The 19587-nt window shown below is 37.0% G+C and overlaps 1 protein-coding gene across 1 annotated transcript in view; it reads right to left on the bottom strand.

The window, feature by feature from the left end:
• The window catches only part of ipo11 (importin 11), a 261649-nt gene that overhangs the window by 126171 nt on the left and 115891 nt on the right, over positions 1-19587 (bottom strand). The window contains exons 16-19 of the mRNA XM_041787347.1: positions 14226-14352; positions 2336-2369; positions 2106-2146; positions 1879-1995 (exon numbers count right to left, since the gene is read on the bottom strand). Of these exons, the coding sequence (XP_041643281.1) occupies positions 1879-1995; positions 2106-2146; positions 2336-2369; positions 14226-14352 (319 nt within the window). The remainder of the gene's footprint in view (positions 1-1878; positions 1996-2105; positions 2147-2335; positions 2370-14225; positions 14353-19587) is intronic.

Raw genomic sequence — 19587 nt, 5'->3', positions numbered from 1 at the left:
AACACAGGCTCCTCGAAAGATTTTTCATAACTCAACCTTACTTTATATAGGAGACTGAAAATACTGAAAAGTTAAGGAGTGGAGATCTTAAACCTTTTTTTATATTGATATAATTAGAAATACTCCTTAACAATTCAAGTTTGTATCAATTCCACTATCAATACTTCTCTATTATTTAGGAAGGGTGAGAAAAAGTTTTATTAAAATTGGTATATCTATTACATACTGCTGATTAAACAAAATTTTTCTCCTTCTTACAGCTATATTTCTTCAACCTGACACACTGGACTATTTCACATCTCCATGATATGGGATATTTTTCACATCTATCTGGGCTACAGTCCACTCCGTGTTTACGAAGAGCAAGACCTTCTCAATTTCAGAGAATTACTGGACAAATATTCTCTCTGTCATATTACGGGCCAATCAAAGCAACATATAACGGAGTAGCTGTGTGCCACTATATTTTTTATATTTTTGTACAAATATTTTATAAATTTTATATTTTATATTTCTTCCACTAAGAAAAGCTTCCAGGGTGCGCTACAGCTGCATCCACGCTAATCTCTTGACTTGCCGCCACTTTCACAAGCTTGCCGTCACTTTAATTAAATCACACCTGAAGCTAGTGCCTCGTCCTCCTCAAATGATGCTGTTTGGTCCATTCAATCAATGACTGAGAACAAACGTTCCAGATTTAAGCTTGCTAGATGGCTCCACCTGATGACAGCCGTGAAATCTGGCCAACCCAGCAGTAATGCATGGTAAGTATTATTAATGTTTCTCACCAACAACAAAATCTTTTTGTTAATGGTACATCTGAACACATCATGATCTTTCAAAAATGACATATCATACCCTTTTTCCAGTTTTTGACTCAGTTCCTGGGGATTATGAAGCATCTTACACTATGGCACGTTTGTGCTGTGCTTTGGACAGAATATAATATACAGTAGATCAAGCACCAGAGGAGGTTTTTGATACGGTTTAAACAAGCTGTTAACATTTCTGTTTTGGTGTTTATCTCTTTCAATGCAATGAGCAAAACATTTTAATCAATGGTCTTCTTTAAAGTCAAACTGTTAAACATGTTTAAAAGCATGTTAATTCCTCTTTCTGCCGGTAACACAGTGATAGGAAGTTTACTGTTCATAACTTTTCATGCTGCACAAAGCAACATCTCAGAAGCAGCACCATCTGACATAATAAAACCACTGAACTTTATTATAGATGTTTAAACCTATGTAAACCTTTCATATGGGATATGTGGATGATGTTAAAAGGCATTTGTCAATTATTTTGGCCACCAAAGTAGCATGTTACCTTTCTTAAAATTTATTGATCGTGTGTGATAATAGTTTAGATATATATTTTCACATTACCTATAAATTATAAGGTATTACGCAGAGAGAAAGAAAGAGGAAAAAAGGGGACAACTGGATCATTTGATCCTGTAAATTTCAACATGGATATTAACATTGGATCAAAGATTTTTATAAACACAACTTACTACAAGGGTGTGGCTGCTCTCACGGCTTTAAGTGGAGGAGGATAATTATAGTCTCATTTTGCAGCAGCTGGAATCAGCTTAAGTGCCACATTTTTGTTCAGTCGCTACTGCTGTTTTACTGTTGGATGGCTATTCAATTTTGTTCAAAAATTTTGCCAATTAGTGTATGTTTGCGCAGCAGCAAATTCATATAAATGACATTATTGAGTCTGCAAATCTTAATAGCAGTGTCAATAAGCACACTTAATGACACTGCCTGATTTTTGAACTTTGGAAAACAATGGTCATTAAATGAACTGGGATACCCAGGCCTCGTTAAGTTATATGTTAAAAGTATTTTTTCTCCATCTCATTTCCCCATTTCTCACCTGGATGTTGACTCTCTCAATGACACAGGAGATGACATGGAGAACTTGCATTTTGGTGTCACACTCGGTCACCTGCTGTAACAACTGGAAAAGCAGCCCGAAGATGGACTCGAGGTACTACACAAAAAAACGAGAGGAAGAATCAGAATAGAAAGAGGGAAACAAAAACATTTTCATTATAACTTCTGGTCTAATACTGCTCTTATTTTCACATAGATGATACTCACTGGGAGAAACTGCTCCGTCCGGAACTCAAAGTCATCAACAGGTGATCACAGGTTAAGGTGAAATCAGACTGCCCAGGGGTGTGAAATCATATCATCATTGAATTAATATTCATTCATTTCCCAGAGGAGGACCTGATCATGCTTATATGACATTTTGTGCAGTCAGAGTTAAATAAAAGTAAAGCATGACCAATGTATGAGTTGCAGAAAAAGGACCTTGTAAAGGATATTGAGCTTCAGTGTCGTAGCGGTCTCGATACGCACCTGAAGAGGAAGAAAAGGTAATAATTAGTAGGTTAAGAAATTAGACATCATCCTTTTTTATGCTGACAGAATCAGGTTATCAGGGGTATAGAGTCCTCGTGATGTTTTTAAGAGATTGAGGTTTAAAATTGAGCAAAAGAGATAAAACATACAAGCATGAATAAACAACATAAGAAACCCTGCAGCAATAAAACCAAACACTAAATATACAATGGATTTTCCTTAATTGCAGTCCTTGATTTGTTTTTTTTAATTTGTTGTTTTCAACCCAATGGTTCTACATGAGAACTGAAATACAGCTGCAGAGGGCCAGCAACACAGTTCATTAAAAGTCATAACCATCTGTGGTTTTATCATTTGGGTAGAGGTGAAGAATTGTCTGGGGCCTCTAGCTCCCGGGGGCCTTAAGATAAAATCATAAGCCTGCATTCAATATTAGGTATACTGCAAAACTTAAGTTCAGTGATAAATAAGTGTATTTTGAATGTTAAAAAAGGGCCAGGGGTAAAAACTGTAGCACCAAAATATATTTTGATTAGGGATGCACGGAAATGAAAATTCTTGGCAAAACCGTAAACCAAAAATGAGGAAACCAAGGCCGAAAACTGAAAACCATAACACCGAAAGAAATTATTATGCCAATTATTAGTACCACTGCATTTATGGCTATGACTGTGTACTAACCTCACTAAAATCAATTGCAATTGCATAAATTAATATTAATGCTTCAAAGAAATAAATCAATTACAAAAATATGTAAATATCGATTAACCACTGACTTTCCAACAATGCACAATATAAAATAAAATAAAATACAAAATAAAATGTAAACTTGACCCCACTCATGTATACATTAAATCAGTGGTTCTCAACCTTTTTTCAGTCGTGTACCCCCTGTGAAGTATTTTTTCAGCCAAGTACTCCCTAAACAGCGCAAAGCTTTTTGGCCAAAAAGAAAGACATTAAAGAGTGCTGTGACAGCCGTCTGATTTATCAAACTTTGTAACTGATAAACACTTTGAAATTACAAATATTAGATTTTTCATCTTCATCTTTCATCTTCTGAAGGATTACTGTGTTAAAGTTGCAATGTATTATCTGTGATCATATACTTCCATCTTCATAAGTAATATCTGGCCTAGAGACATGTTAAAATATGTAAATGCATTGAGTTTAAATCAAAATGGTTTTTGAGATGCGATGAGTCAGTGCTGTTGGGTTTTGGGGTATTTATATTTCAGATTTGAGTATGTCCTGAAGTTCTTTTGCTCAACATCTGACTTCCAGGCAAATGCAACGCAGCATGACTCACTGATTTGAAGTCTATGATGAGTCAAAAGACAAGGATGAGACTTTCCAGTGTCAATTAGCAGATGTCTTCCCCTAAAGCAATCTACAACTGAAAGATAAAAAGGTGTTCAAGTCGTAAAAGATTTACCCAAAGGTCTACACTGGGTACTGATTGTGCCCTGACCAGGACCTGACCCATGACATCCTGTACCAAAGACAGTGATGTAAACCACTTAACTAATCGGCCAACACTTGAAGGTTCAAGTGCGAAATACTCTTCTTTGTTAGTTAAACCTGCTCACCAGGAAATGAAACATGCCGCCACCTACTGACTGAACCTTTACGACATTCAATTTGCTCCACATGCTTCATTTGAATTCAATATAAACTGTAATAAATAACGTTGATTTCATTTATTTTGTGGATAGTACAGGGGCACATATTTTTGCTAGAAAAGCCTGATAAGTGAAGTGTATTTTTGTATAATATGTGACCTTTAAAATGTAACTCTATTCTTGAATGTGCATGGCTGTGTTTAGCTATGCTTCAAAGACCCTCGGGCACACTAGGGGTCCCGAGCCACCTTCATATTGGGGGTCGCAGGGTGAAAAGTTTGAGAACCCCTGCTTTACACTACCTATTTCGTCTACAGGGGCAACAGAATCTATTTAAGTTAATTATTATTCACAGTTCCTTCAGATTTAAGTGGTTGTTATTGATGCTTTTGGGCTAAAAGGCAATCCTTCATTGTAAACAACCCAAAACCTTACCTCTTTACTCAAACAGTACAGTATCTTTATGTAAAAATATATTTTTGGCTGTCTCATAACTTCAGCTATCTGGTAAAAATGCTGTATTGTTTGTCTGATTTAATAATCACACCTTTTGTTCCTCATTATCCAGCCTGACTGCAATCCTCTGCTGGGATCAAGATTTGTTTCCATCAAAGTAATCCTTTTTCTGCTAAAGAGTTTTGAACAAGACAAACTGGGGCTTTATCTGATAAAAACAAGACTGCGTTACCTGAATTTATCTGCTAAGATAATCCCTTTCTTCTTTTGAACAACCAGATTTTAGGATTTGATCAAACACCGTCAGAGCTATTAAATTCCTTTTGAACTTTTGAACCAGGGCTTAAAACACTCCATAGTCCGTCTTTTCATTGCTTTGTAATTGACTCCATGTTATTGTAAATGAGGTTTGCCCCTCAAAGATCTCTCAAGTACAAATAAAGGTTGATTTATTGATTCATTGAGCCCTCTATGAGTGTGAGAGGTTAGTTTAATACAGGGTCTTTATTGTTATAAATGAAGGCAGCCCCTCCACTCTTAAGGACTCCAACAGTGTAATCTCACAGTGTCAGAGTGATGGAGGTGGAACTGCCCACTGGGGAGAGAGTGTGATCAGATGGAGGAGAGGAGATTAAAGAAGGTAAACGAGTGAAGAGAAACGTTTGGGGCTGAGAACTCAATTACAGCCAGTTCTTGCCCTCAACAGTTTCACAACACATCTGAAGCAGAAAAGACGACGAGTCTCTGTGGAAGGAGGAGAGTGTGAGGGCAGGCTGAGTGTGAGTTATGCAATGATGCAAACAAACATTATCAGCCAGAACAAGCCAATAAAAGGTCTTTGTAAGGTAACTTTTTCCATACAAACTAGGTTACTCCTCCTGTGTTTAGTTACAACGTGTTTTATGGCCGTTAACGGTGAAGGGAGATTTCATATTTTAGAATTTTTTTTATCCTTTTATTTTTGTTGTTGTTTTTTGTTTGTAAGAAAAATCCCAAGGACACAAGTAAAGTTATTTAGTGATAACTTCACTAAAACTATCATTTATTGCCCTGATTGCAGCAATCACTTGCAAAAAAGCACATCTGACTTAAACGTTAGTTATTTAGCACCTGGAATTTAAAAAAAAAAAGAGAGAGCTTCCACTTGTAAGTAACAAATATATAAATGTATATAATCTGTAAATGTATATAAATATATAAATGTCAATTTAATTGAACAGAAATGTTAAAAATAAACTTGACCCAACACATTGGGTCACAGTGGATGATTCTGCATCGCTGCAGTGGCCAAACTTTTTCAATGCATACTAACGTTGCTTGTATATTTTCTCCCTGCTGGCAGAACTACCATAAATAATGAGATAATAACCTGTTTCCCTTTCAAGGGCTGATTTTAATGATTTTTGGCTGTAGACTCTTTATAGAGGACACTACTCTACCAATCAAATCCTTCATTTAGACAGGCTAAATATGGAAACTGCAGAGTTCAGTCTGCTGACAGAAACACAGAGACACAAGGCCAGTAGCAAAGATGAACATGAAAACAGACTTCCGTCTTACTATAATTGGCAGCATGTCTGTGTCTGTCTCGATTTGCATGCCACACCATTGCACCAATTGTCCTTGATACTTCTTGGATACTGGTTTGAAATTGGGGCCATACAAATATCATATTTATGCTCCTAAACCTGTTCAGGTTTTCAATAAAATCCTAAAATGTTGTTCTGAGTCATCATTTGAGGACCCCCCCCCCACAGTTATTCTTTCAGTCAGTAGGTGTTTTTTTGTGGCACTGCCCCTTCCCTTTTACTGTTCCATTACGTCATCAAGTCACCTTTATACTGGGGGGGCTAAAAATATCAAGTAATCGATGCATCACAATGATTTTGTTTTTTTTGTTTTTTTCTGAAGTCACGTGTTCAGGCGAGGTCACTGGCAGGTCAGCAGGTGTGTTGGTCTCCAGTGATCAGACAATGTGGCTGAGCTGTCTAGTGTGTGCGTTCAGGGTATTAAAGATGAAAAATCTTTGGAATTGTCCAGAAGTGTGTGGTCTCCCAGTTTAAAAATCATTTCAGATTAAAAAATCGTCTAGTGTGTGGCCGGCCTAAGGCGTGCAGAAGAGCATCTCTGAACACACAACCCAGCAATCCTTACAGCAGATGGGCTACAGCTGCAGCTAAGAACAGGAAACAGGCAAAAACTTGTACAGGCTCACCAAAGTTGGACATTAGAAGATTGGGAAAATGTTGCCTGGTCTGATGAAGATGTGAATCGATCGCTTGTCAGAGTCAAAATTTGACATTAACAACATGAACCTCTTCAAGGACACCAGCAACCATGGTTTATTCAAAGTCACTTCAATCACCTTTCTTCTCCCTTCTGATGCTCGGTCTGCATGCCTAACCGCATTGCTTGCTGCCATGTGATTGGCTGATTATACATTTATGTTAATTAGCAAAAAGAAGGGACTTCAGTAAAATGGTCAGTATTGTAATTTAATGTGGTTCAAGTGCTTTTCGTGCATATTTTCACAAAAAGTAAACCTAAAATTCATGTTGCTATTTTACAATAACATACATTTCGAGAAAAAGTGTTTGATAAATAATTCATTTTTTTACATGTTTGAGAATATCAATACTTACTGATTAGTCTTTTTAAGCACACAAATCTTCTCCACTGAAGTATCCCTTTTGGTGTATCTACTTTCGTCATCTGAAGTCAATCAATTCACTTCAAAGGTTAGTCAGTTTTTTTTTTCTTTGACAGCTTCTGATTTTTCACCATGCTTTTATTTTTTCCCATCACACCAAAGCATGAGCTCAGAAGTATCACACTCCAGTCTCCCAGTTTTGAAGAGACTGATTAAATAAAGCCAAATGCTTTCAAAAGTCTGCCCGTAAAAGCAGCTCTCACATCTGCCAGCACAGAGCTGTCGGTCCTTTAGAACAGGGTCTTCCACATTTTTCAGCTCAAGAACCAAATGAGAAGTTTACGCTCTCCCTAGGAGCCAAACTTCAGAAAAAACATCATTTCTTGCCATAACATATTTAAAGTTAAAAAAAAAAAAAACATTCATTTTAAACTTTTTGGTTGAGCAACTACATTTCATTTAATTATTTATCAGCAGGGTTTTAGTTTGTAGTGATGTGGAACTTGCTTTGATTACTGGATAGTATCTGTAACATGACACACCAAATAGACTGGTTCATATATCCAGTGCATGGATATATTTCACATTCATCTGGGCAACCTGTCATACAAACCGTATGGGAAGTGCAGGATTTTTCCAAAAATTCTCAGAGGGTGTTTTGACAAACATTCTGTCACCTTCATGATGGACCGTTCAGAGCAACAAGACAAGATGACGTAGTAGTAGCTCTGGTTGTAACCTGAGCTCAGCAGAAAACTGTTGTCATAGTCTTCCAGTGGTGGAGCCTGACGGTGGAAACTAATGCCAAGGACGGTTGGGAGAAGTGCTGAAACAACTCCACTGAGAAAAGCTTTCAGTGTGACTCTTTGCTCTTTATTTAACAAAGAAATGTGGACCCGCTCTGATTAAACTGACCTTATTCTACAACAAAACTTAGCACAATAGCACAAAAAGTAAGGACTTTTGTATTTTTAACAGTTTGGTATAGGGCTGGACAATTAATCGGAAGTTAGATTAAATCACAATATGGCCTGCTGCAATTTTCAAATCACAGAAGTGCAATATTTTTTCCACCTGAAATTTATGTCAAAATACCATTTTTTTAACAACTTTTTTGCAGCAGCAGAGATGTTACGCATTAGATATTTATGTAATCATTCAAGTGCCTTTTTTTAAGAATGGTCTACGAAAACTCCCCCTTTCTTATTTTTTATACTTTTTTCCTTTAAAATATGAGAATGACAATACAACAATTCATACCCAGTTTGCAATACAAGTCAAATCAGTGTTCAGCCCTTGTTTAGTCTAATATTGTGTTTGTTGTAATATAGAATCATTTATCACTTGTGTTTGTTGGAAAATACATACGATGGGGAACTTGAGGAATAATCGCAATTGCAATATTGGGTAAAAAAAATCACAATTACATTATTTCCCCAAATCATTCAGCCCTAGTTTGGTAGATTAGTTCGGTAGTTTTATAGATTATTCCTTTATTGTAACTTATACCATCACAGGTCAGGGGAACAGTGAAAACATCTTTTCCCTCATGAAAAGCTCTTAAGTGTGGTTCTTTACTCTTGTATTGATAAAGTAATGTGGTCAGGTTCTGATAAAACCGCCACTAATCGCTATGCTGGCAGCAGCCATTGGCATCCATTACAACCGCCTGTAGCTACCAACTTGTTCTCTTGATGATGATGTTGATTGGTTAGATCTGTTTTCAGGCCTGAAAACAAATGTTGAGGACTGGAGCCCTGCATGATGGATTTGCCAAATGACAGACATGGAATCTGGACAATCCATCTGCTTTACAAGGTTATTTTATCTGTGAGCTGTTTATTATTTGGTTTGAAAAATTGATTGAAAATTTGTTTGTGAAAAAAGGCAATCAAAGTGGTGTAAAAAGTAATATAGTATTTGTAAGTGATCCAGTAAAAGGTAACTACTAGGATAGGATTTTTCTCTTGAAACAGTTCTTTGTTTTGCTTCATTTTGTATTGTAGCACCATCTTAAGCTAAGGTAACTTTACTTCCTGTGTGGCTAAAATAACAGATTTTGAAAAGATATGAAAGCAAACTGACAACGTTAAGACAGGTTTGGTTAGTTATGGAGTGAATGTAAACAACAGTCAAAATGTTTCCATTGTAACCCCTGAAGAAGAATTAAGCTCTTGCACTAACTATGGTGTTTTTTTAATGCTCTGAAAAAAAAAAAAAAAAAAAAACATAAAACCATCAGTTTAGATTTGGTGGATGCTTCATTTTGAGTTGTCTCCACAATTAATTAACTGTTAAGCTACCAAGGCTGAGCAACTCCACACATCAAGCCTACTGAGTCCTCTCCTTTGCATTTCCTTCTTTGTTGAAGCCAACATTTATGAACTCTTCTGTATATTCTTCTGTATACAACGCCAATCTAAGGTTCACTTACAGTCAGATACAGCTGGCTCTTTCCTTAATGTGCAGTCTCAGCTATCTCCAGCAAAAAAAAGGCATAAAAATCAAGTCAAAGGAATGCAGCATAAAAATTGAGTCATTAAAAAACATGTATGACATATAAAAATGCATGGACTTATTTGCATAATCCACACAGAATGATGTGCATTCCTGCAACCCTTTAATGCTGAGCATTTAACAAACCAATCAGTTGTTAATGCCGTGTCATCAAGTTATAGACTGACTTTAATCATCTCTGAAGGAAGGTGTTGGAGATAATTACATGTTCATTCAGAATGACATGAAAGCTAATTTAGCTGTCATTGTAAATCCATCAAATACTTTTAAACTTTTTCAACTATCCTCTACTCTCAAGGATATTTAAAATAGAAAAAGAAATAAAAAAGAGGAGCATGGCCTTCATAAAATGTACATTCCAAGTACTAAACTGCTGTAAGCTGAGTTTGATATAGTTGAATATAGAGATGTAAAAGTGATTCACCTGTGCCTGCCAGATCATAAATTCAGAATAATGTTTTGGTAAAGCTGCATACATTAAGCAGCAACAAAAGGAGTGTGTTGATGAATGAGGCCTATCAGCTGCCATCAGCACAGGCCTTGTTGGCAATTCAAACAGCCTAATGAGAGTAAACTGCATTTCAATTCCACAGCAAAGTGTAGAGGAGAATAGATCGCTTGATGAAATACTCAGCTGGGTCTCATAAAACCACACACACACACACACACACCGACACGCACACGCAGGAATATAATGCCTGACAATGATGCAGTCACATACACTTCACTTTATTATTCAGTCTCAAACTGTTTTAAAGAAATGCTTTCAAAAACAGCAAGTTAAAGATGAATTAAAAAGTGATTCAAAGTTTTATCAGTGACTATCACAGAGATTTAACTTTTTTAGTAAGAGCTTCTCTTACTACATTCTGTAACTTTAAAATTGAGTAAAAGTCCTTTTGTGGCCTTGCAGGCATCAACACAACAGCAAGGAAAGCACTAAACAAATGCTAAGATAGCAGAAAAACAATAATTTGAACAAATTGTATTCACAGCAGCCTTATTGCCCTTTCCTTATCTGGAAATAAGACACCATCTTACTTAACCCCTCTACAAAGACAAATATTTAATTGCTGTAACTTTAAAGAATATAAAGTAATTCATAAACAGACAGGTAACCCGTTTGACAGTTACTTGTGGTGTTATCAGTATTTATTCCTAAGACAATACTAAACTAAATAACCTTTTAAACTAAACTCAAAACTTCTAAGTCTTGATTTGAAAATATTAAATTTAAGACTTTCTTTGGATTTTTAACCCTGCTTGTGTCCTGTTAATTTACCAGTCTATCACATATTGTCACATAAATGTCAAAACCAGCCCTTTTACACTGCATGTAAAAGTAACACAAATGATGAATAATCATCTTTGCATGACAAAATTGACCTTGATGTAATGTGACGACCTGAGACCAGCTGTGATGCTTAAAAGCCTTCCTGCAGAGGCAGAGAAAAGGGACAAGACATTGATTTAAACGTCACAGCTTGATGTCGTCAAAGCTGGCTTAATGCCAAATTCTAGAAAACCTTATCATCTCCTGCTGAGAATACAAATGGGCTGAAAATAGATGCAGTTACACTTGCCATCAGGAGTATTATTAGCCCTGGCTCAGGATCTGTGAGCAAACATCAGAGAAGAATTCAGCTGATGGAGAAAGGAGGAGATTTGGTTCATGACTGTCATTAAGAGATGCCAATTAATTGTTTTGTCTGTGTGTGGTTGCATCTTTGTTTCAAATAAAAATCTCACAGACAGAAGAAGAATTCTCTGTTCTATTACTGACAGCAGAGAAAGATGTGTACATTTTTTTAAGGACATTTTATTTATTCTGTTGTAAATAAATTAGTCATACAGAAAGCTTTTGATTCTGCATGACATTTCTTCTGCATTATCATGTTAAAACCACACTCATGAAGACGTCACAGTTATCTGTCCACCCCACCTTCATATTCTTAAAAACTCCTGGTTCTTTAGATGGGGGAAAAAAACACTGAAGCAGCTATTATCCCAAGTGGCGGTGCCCAGGCATGACCATAGGAACAAATCAATATGTCCCTCTCTTCGATTACTCCATTCAGTGAAGTAAAGAATCTTAAATGTCAGAGACAAATATAGCTGATCTATTGAGTGAGTCACTGTCTATATGAACAGCATGAAACTTGGAGTAACAATATAGATATTGACAACCGATTGGACTGTATAACAAATGGCTGTATTCTCCATTATTCTATTAAATGTTTATGATCAATGACTAAGTCTCCCCCAGAGGTTCTAATTGGAGCAGACAATATTGACAAGGAATCACCCTGTGATTGGTGAGTACATCATTGCATCTTATAGTGAACCTTTAAGAGCCATTACCCTCCTCATGACCAGGGCTTCTGCTACATTTTAAAAAGGGAAAAATTCATCTGATAAAAACTGAAGAACCCTATTAGCAATAGTTATGAAAAAGGACATGTTTAATCTTTATGTAAAAAATGGGAGGTAAAAATAGTGACTACAAATGCATTTGATTAGAATCAATTTCAAGTCATATCTTAAAAACTTCCTTTACATGCAATAGACTTACTGAATGCAATGCTACATATACATCCCCAAAACAAGCCTTTGTAATTTGTTTGCTGATTTATGAAAAAAAGACTTTTGAATTCTTGGGTGGTTTTTATGAGAAGTGACACTGATTTTGCTGAGGTCAAAAAAAAGCATCCAAAAGCAAAATGCCCCCTCTGCTTATTTAAAAAGCACATTCTGGTCAAATGGCACAGCAGCGCAGGGGTTAGCGCTGTTGCCTCTCAGCAAGAAGGTTGCTGGTTCGCTTCCCGACCTGGGCCAGGGCCTTTTCTGCATGTTCTCTCCAGGTACTCCGGCTTCCTCCCACTACCACTACCAAAACCATGCTCATTAGGTTAATTGGTGACTCGAAATTGCCCGTAGGTGTGAATGTGAGCATCTGTCTCAGCCCTGCCTGACTGGCGTGTACCAGGGTGTACCCCGCCTCTCGCCCGATGACAGCCGCGACCCAGAATGGAAGTAAGATATAGAAAATAGATGGATGGAGTCTTGTTGAATCTATTGACAATGCCCATATTTACAGTAAGGTGTTGCTACACCTACAATGATATGATACAGCATTGTGATGATACACTGATCTCCTGATATGTATCACAACAGAAGAAATTAGCACCCACCATCAACCAAATGCAGGTACCTCTGGGCAGTGTCAGGTGAATTTGCCCAACTTACTGGCTACTGGGGCTTGTAAACAAGTAGTCTAACCTGACAGTTATTTTGATAAACGGCGGAAATTACCCCCCTTTTTTCTCCTTGTTCCAACTGACTGAGCAAAGCTGAGCAAACCTCCAGCTCACTGACCAAAAAACCCTGCATCCTCCTTCCCATGTCAGAGCTAATGTTAGATGTTTACAAGCGGCTGTGTGCTGGGATGGTTTGACTAAGAATCATATGAGAAGTTCTCCACTGGAAACAGGTGTGTTTGATTAGAGGTTATAGTAGTTTAGGGTTTTCATTGTTTTTTTTTTTTTTTGTTTGTTTTTTGTTGTGGAATATCTGTCAGCGGTGAGACCCACTAAGAACTCTTCACTTTTCATGTTATTTTTTCAGTTTTGATGTTTGTATACAACTCAAGACCAAAAATCATCATTATGTAAAGTCTTCTCCAATCAAATCATGTGATTTAACCCTTTCCAGGCAAACATGTCAGTCAATATGCTGGGGTCAAAAACTAAGATTACATGATTTAGCTTCCATCAACTAAAATTATTTCCAACATGTGCTCATTGAGAAAAAAGTTAGCGTCAAGCCCTGATGTGCTTTTGTAGGTCATAGAGAGGCATAAATATTTATGTCAGTCAGTTTCATAAACAGTTTAAAAACTCCCTTCAGGAGCTTTAATACTAGAGTGCTGTATAAATACTAAATAGTTTATGCAAATTAATATTATCAGAGCATGGTGTTTGTGTGGACCTTTCATTAAATATACTTTGTTTTATCATAACAATTGCATGATAATGACTTCATATGTTTTGGAAATAAAATAACAGTAGTAAAAATTTCAAGTTGGCCTATAAAACCAGATATGGAAGTATTGGAAGGAAGCATTAGAGTCTAAATCCTGCAGCCTCAGCCTCCGCCTCCACCCAGACAACATTTTTCATCCCTGCGTTTAAGTTCAGAAAAAAAAGAAAACAAGTGCATGGCTGATGGCGAAAGAAACCAACATATCTTGAGTAATTTCAAACGGTGGCATGGTTATAGCTCCTTTTTTAAAGGTTATACAAGGTCATGTCTGAATCAAAATAAAGGTTGGGCTTTTTAAACAGTCAAAAACCTAAAGAGTATGTTGATATTTTTTTCTGCAACTCTTGATAAATGTGCCGAGCTTAGTCTGTAGAAATCTGGCCTCATAATAGCTGTGGTTCCAAGCTATTGAGCAGAGAGCTGTGTTTGTGTAGTTTAATATGCTCTGCTCACTGAGGGCTCCATTCAGTCATTACCAATCCAATGGGTTTAGGAAAAGCTGGCATTACAGTTATAATAACCAGTTCACAAAAAAATAGATGGGCTTTGTGTATGTAGGGGCCTTACCACCAGGTCAGGATCCTGCATGAGGCTTAGGATGACCTCGTAGAGTAAAGGTCGAAGGTCTGATTTGAACTTGACAGAGATCCACTGTCCTATTAGCCAGATGACTCGTCGGCGGATCAGCTTGTACCTGGGGAGGAAAGAAGGTAGGTGTGTTAGTTGTGGTTGCAATAAGATGGTGTTTTCATAGTGCATTTCTGCAACAGCATTAAAATGAAGCTCCATCATTTCTTTGAGACCCTCATCTGTAAGGGAGTAGTATTTGGTGACCCCGTCTGTTAATTTACAGTGAGTTAGATGTTGTGAGAGTGTAAGAGAGCACAACACAAACAGTTAGTGATGCAGAGTGAAATCATCTGGTAAGGACGCGGTTTTGAATTTTTCAAAACATGTCAATAATGTTTTAGCTTACTTGTACAGCTGTCAGGACTCATGGTTTCTGTGAAATAACATTCCTTTATTATATTGGTGGTGCAAAAACATATCTTAGCTTTGGGAGGGAAGAAAATAACCAAAAAGTACATCAGCATCGTGCAACAAATTAAACTGAAATGTGTTCCCCTTGACTGTATACTTAAAAAGAAATAAAAGAAAAAAAACAAAACAAAAGTAGCTTGCACAAACAACACTGGCTTTAGCCGCTGCAGGAAGGTTATCTTTCTTATCTACTAAGATCAGCTGTAAAATAGCACTCCATAACTTTGTAGCAAGTCCTGATAGTTAGAATATTAATCCAATATTGAAATCTGGTTGAAAGTAGAAAAACAGTTTACCACACTGTACAAGCTATCACATATGTTTTCAATGTCAGCTCAGTAAAAGGACTATCAAGCAAATGTACAGTGCTGTGAAAAAGTATTTGCCCCCTTTCTGATTCCTGATGTTTTCTGCTTATTTATCACACTTACATGTCTCGGATCATCAAACCAATTTTCACATTTCACAAAGAATACCCAAGTAAGTACAAAATGCAGTGTCTGAATGATTATTACATTTTTTAAGGGAAAAAACAACCCAAACCTATCTGATCCTTTTTGATAAAGTAATTTTCTAATTTATAATTTACTGACCCTAATGACCCCACCATCTGGCTGGGCCCCAGAAAGCCCCCCCCACCCACCCCCTTTGGGCAGCCTTGTTTACATCACCACAGTCCAACACACTTTGACAAGTGGCCTGCACAAGTTTTTGTTCATCATGCCACAGTGTCATTCATACTGAAAGTGAAATGTTGAACCACAATATAGGATGCACTGTCTAAAAGCCCTGAAAGCAACAAGGTCAACATCTAAAATGATGAAACCATTTCTGCATTTAATATCAAAAACTGCTCTTATCAGTGGCATATGCTTGGAGAAGACTGAAAAATAATTGTGCTCTGAGGGAAAAAGCCTTATCAGTGCTGCGGTGTTACACATATATCCAAGTCCAAGCCTATGTCAAGTTTCCCCGACATTCTGGTCGTTTATGTTTGGGTGCAGGTTTCTGCAAACAGATTTAAGCCATATGAGAAATAGAGATATGTCTGTTTTACAATTGATAGTGGTGAGCGTGGTGAAATGTTTAAAATTAAACCAACTGAAGTTAAGATTTATGAGGGACAGAGAAGAAAGTTTGTAAAGTGAGTATTTTGGGTTCAAATTCATGATCATGAGCCACAAGGGACGTGACAACAAGTGACAGAAAAACTGAGGGAACAGTCGAGTTCAAAAACTGGAATGATCAAAAGTCCGCTGAGTCTCTGTGATAGGAATTGAAACGTTGTGCACCGTGTCCCAAATGTGAGACACCACATGAAGGGAACTGATGGTCTTTAAAAAGTTGTATCAGGAAAGACATGTCCCTTGGCAGCTGCCCTTGTTTGTATCTGAGGCAGAAATTGTGTCTGTGGACCGCCTTGACAGAAGTGAGTGGATGGAGGGATGAGGAACAGAGAGATGAGAGGATAAAGGGATAGAGGAAAGACACTCTCGCTGGCTTCTTGTCAAATATCCACAGGGAGACAGACACCACAGTCTGGGCCCCGAGCCAGAAGATACTAAACAACAGCATGACTCAGGACTTGGAGTGGAGAGCAACCGTGTACTGGTGTGTGCTTTCCTGAGTGTCTATGTGTGTCTGTGTGTGCGTGTGTGTGTAGGTGTGTGGGTGTGTGTGTGTGTGTGTGGGTGTGTGTGTGTGTGTGTGTAAAGCATGGCGAGTCTAATTTTTCATAAAATGCTTGGCTGGGTTCCAAATATATTTCCAAACGATAGCATATTTTAAACATAAAACTGGATTTAAAATGGCTTATCATCAGTAAAAGCATCATTTTAATTCAACATGAATTCCTCATCACGTTAAAAGTACAAGATGGCAGTGAGACACTCCTGGGCCAAACTGCTCAGAGGCAGCCATGCATTCAGAGAGATAACCAGCATCCAAATACTTCTATCTGATTTCTACAAGCTCTTGCATACAAAACAACATATGGGGTGGTTCCAGCATGATATGGAGCAGAGGTAGTGCCAGTCTAGGCAAACTCCCAGAGCCCTCTGTATCAAAAGGTTCCAAACAGCAGCAAACACCAAGAAAAGTTTTTAACGCTGAAAATGAAGAGAAATACAGATATATTATTACATTTGATGGAAAAAAAAATGCTCCTGCAAGGTAAATCAAAAGTTTTTGTTCCTTATTTCAGATACGACTCCCAATACAATACAGTACACCACTATATGATGCGATACAATACAATACCATATGATTAGGGATGGGGATCATTCATTTTTTATTGATATTAAAACACTTATCAATACTCCTTATTGATCCAAGTCCTTATCGATACCACTATCGATACTTTTCTATACTTTGGTGAAAAAGAAAATGGAGACAAATATTTACACTCGAATAGTCTTAGCTGAGTAGTGCTTGAGTTAAAAAGCTATGATTCAGTCTGAAACATCTATTTTATGTCACTTCAAATACAAACATTCTTCATTTTCACAACTGTATTTATTCAGGTTTCTCGTCATAAACAAAATTTTCCCATTTTTTATGTGACATTTGAACATATAACATATAGTATAAAGTCGTCTAATTTACTGAATTTACCTGAACACATAATATTTTCTGTCTTCAGCTCATAAAAATCGTTAATTAACTTCAATTTTGACAATTCCACCGCGGATTTCTACACTGGATTAATATTGTTAACAAACAGGACTTTCTCAAAGTTTTGGAGCATTTTTCAGCATTTATCTGAGCAGCAGAAGAAGAAAACTGTTCTGAAGCAGCTAAAGAGAGGGATATGAGAGCCTGTTCCTCCCAGCACAGGAGGATATGATTGTATGGGTCTCGCAGGCAGTGTCTTTTTTTTCTCAAGCCGACAGTTGAAGGTACATTCTGGTGATGCACAATATTGATGTGCTTTTAGTTTATGATCCCCTTGAAAGAACTGAAATGTGTTTACAACAGTTATATCTTAAAATGACGTTACGTCACAGAGCCTGAGACTCAATAGCAGTGCCGATAAGCTGTAACGTTATTGATTTTCGGGTATTAAAAAAACACAGAACCAGGTCCTTATGGACCCGGGTTTCAATCCTCGTGATACAAAACAATATAAGGGTTCCTGCACACTTTTTAACATCAAATTTAAGAATTTTAAAGGCCTCTATTTGACTTAACTTAATCAATATCAAATGAGAGGAATATGACATTTCTCACTACACCACACAATTTATCAATTTTACCAAAATTAGGGTGGGCTGTTCCAAAATTTTAAGCAGCAACTTGGTAGCACTGAGGTTTACGGACTTGGACTTGTGTCTCACAGCAGTATAAGGTTTATTTAATCATAATTAATATATAAGAAGGGGGTCTAAGGTCCTCCTCTAGGAAATTTTGAAAATCATTTTGTAAATCTGTATGAAACAATTTGTGGTGGAAATCCAGTTAGATATCCAAGATTATTGATTAGTAATAGAGATGGGCATTTCCTTTATAAAGCTCATATTCTACCAAGGCTGAATGTGTTGATTTGAATCTACACTTTAACCAAACCTCCAGTCTTTACTCATTTTAAACCTTTAAGAGGACGGTTCCTCAGTGCATACTGGGTACATATGTTTCCTGTTCTTATAGCCTTTTTATCTATGATGTATTTTGCCAATAATGTGTATGGATTGTGGGGTGGGTGGGTTAGAGGGTTTGGTGGAGTGGCTTTGGGTCGTATTTCCTTTTATCTTTATTTAATTATCTGGCTTTTTATGAAGAATTTTGTGCGACATTGTCTTGTATGAAAAGTTCTATATCAATAAAGTTTGATTGATTGATTGTCTGATTTTGCATTGTCATTTTAAAATATGTAGTTTATATAGGTGTGTACACATTATGCAAACATTCAAGTATTTTTTTTTTTACAAAAATCCTACTTTTCTTTCTACTGTGTGTTTTTCTTCATTAAAAACGAGAATAATATGAAAAATGATCATCCTCTTCAATATTGTATTTGACATCAAAGTTGACATGAGACCAAATTGCAATACGATTTTTTTGTCTAAATCGTTTATCCCTACTTTAACTTATCTAATATTGTGCTTGTTATGATGTAGAATGATTGTCTTCCTTATGTTTGTTGAACAACACATACGACGAGGAACCTAAAAATAATCTTATTATTGTGGAAGAAAAAAATGCAATGTTTCTGTCCATTAAAGGGAGGGTTTTCTTGTGCTGAGCTCTCGGTGGATTTATGTCAGATCTTTATAAATAATATAAGAGGATATGCCCTTCGTAAAGTGTCTACCAATAACTGGATATAAATCAACAATTTCTAATAATGTTTAAGTTGGACTGTCCACCCTGTGGGTGTAATTTCAATAAAAACTCACCATGCACCAAATGAAACCATGCTGAGCTATCTGTGGCTTACACACACCAGCACACACCTGCAGCTGCCCCATTAACAATCAAGGGCACATCTGTGCCATTAACAGATTGTATATGTGGCTACAGCATTCATAAACACCTGGCAGAGATGCGACTGATATCAAATACACTAAATTAAGACTCACTTCACATAACTGAGCATCTGCCTGAAGCGTCATGCGGATGTATCTGTGACGACAGCCTCGTCACCTCTGGTCTGATTGATTTCACATACATGAAACACACAGAGAACTGACTGCTGTGCATGCAGTCTGTCTGCTGATGGCGATATCGCAGACTTTTAATGTAGACTAGTCAGGGAAAAGAGAAAACTCAGCATTAGTTTTCCATGCAAGTTGCAGCATGATGTGCTTCAGATTCCTTGAATTATAATGCATGTTGCACAATGTGTCCACTGTGTATGTGCTATCCCAATCATAAGTGTAAAATGAAATAT

The sequence above is a fragment of the Cheilinus undulatus genome, linkage group 5 (assembly GCF_018320785.1).
Source record: "Cheilinus undulatus linkage group 5, ASM1832078v1, whole genome shotgun sequence".
NCBI lineage: Eukaryota > Metazoa > Chordata > Actinopteri > Labriformes > Labridae > Cheilinus > Cheilinus undulatus.
This window is presented reverse-complemented; position numbering and strand designations above follow the sequence as displayed.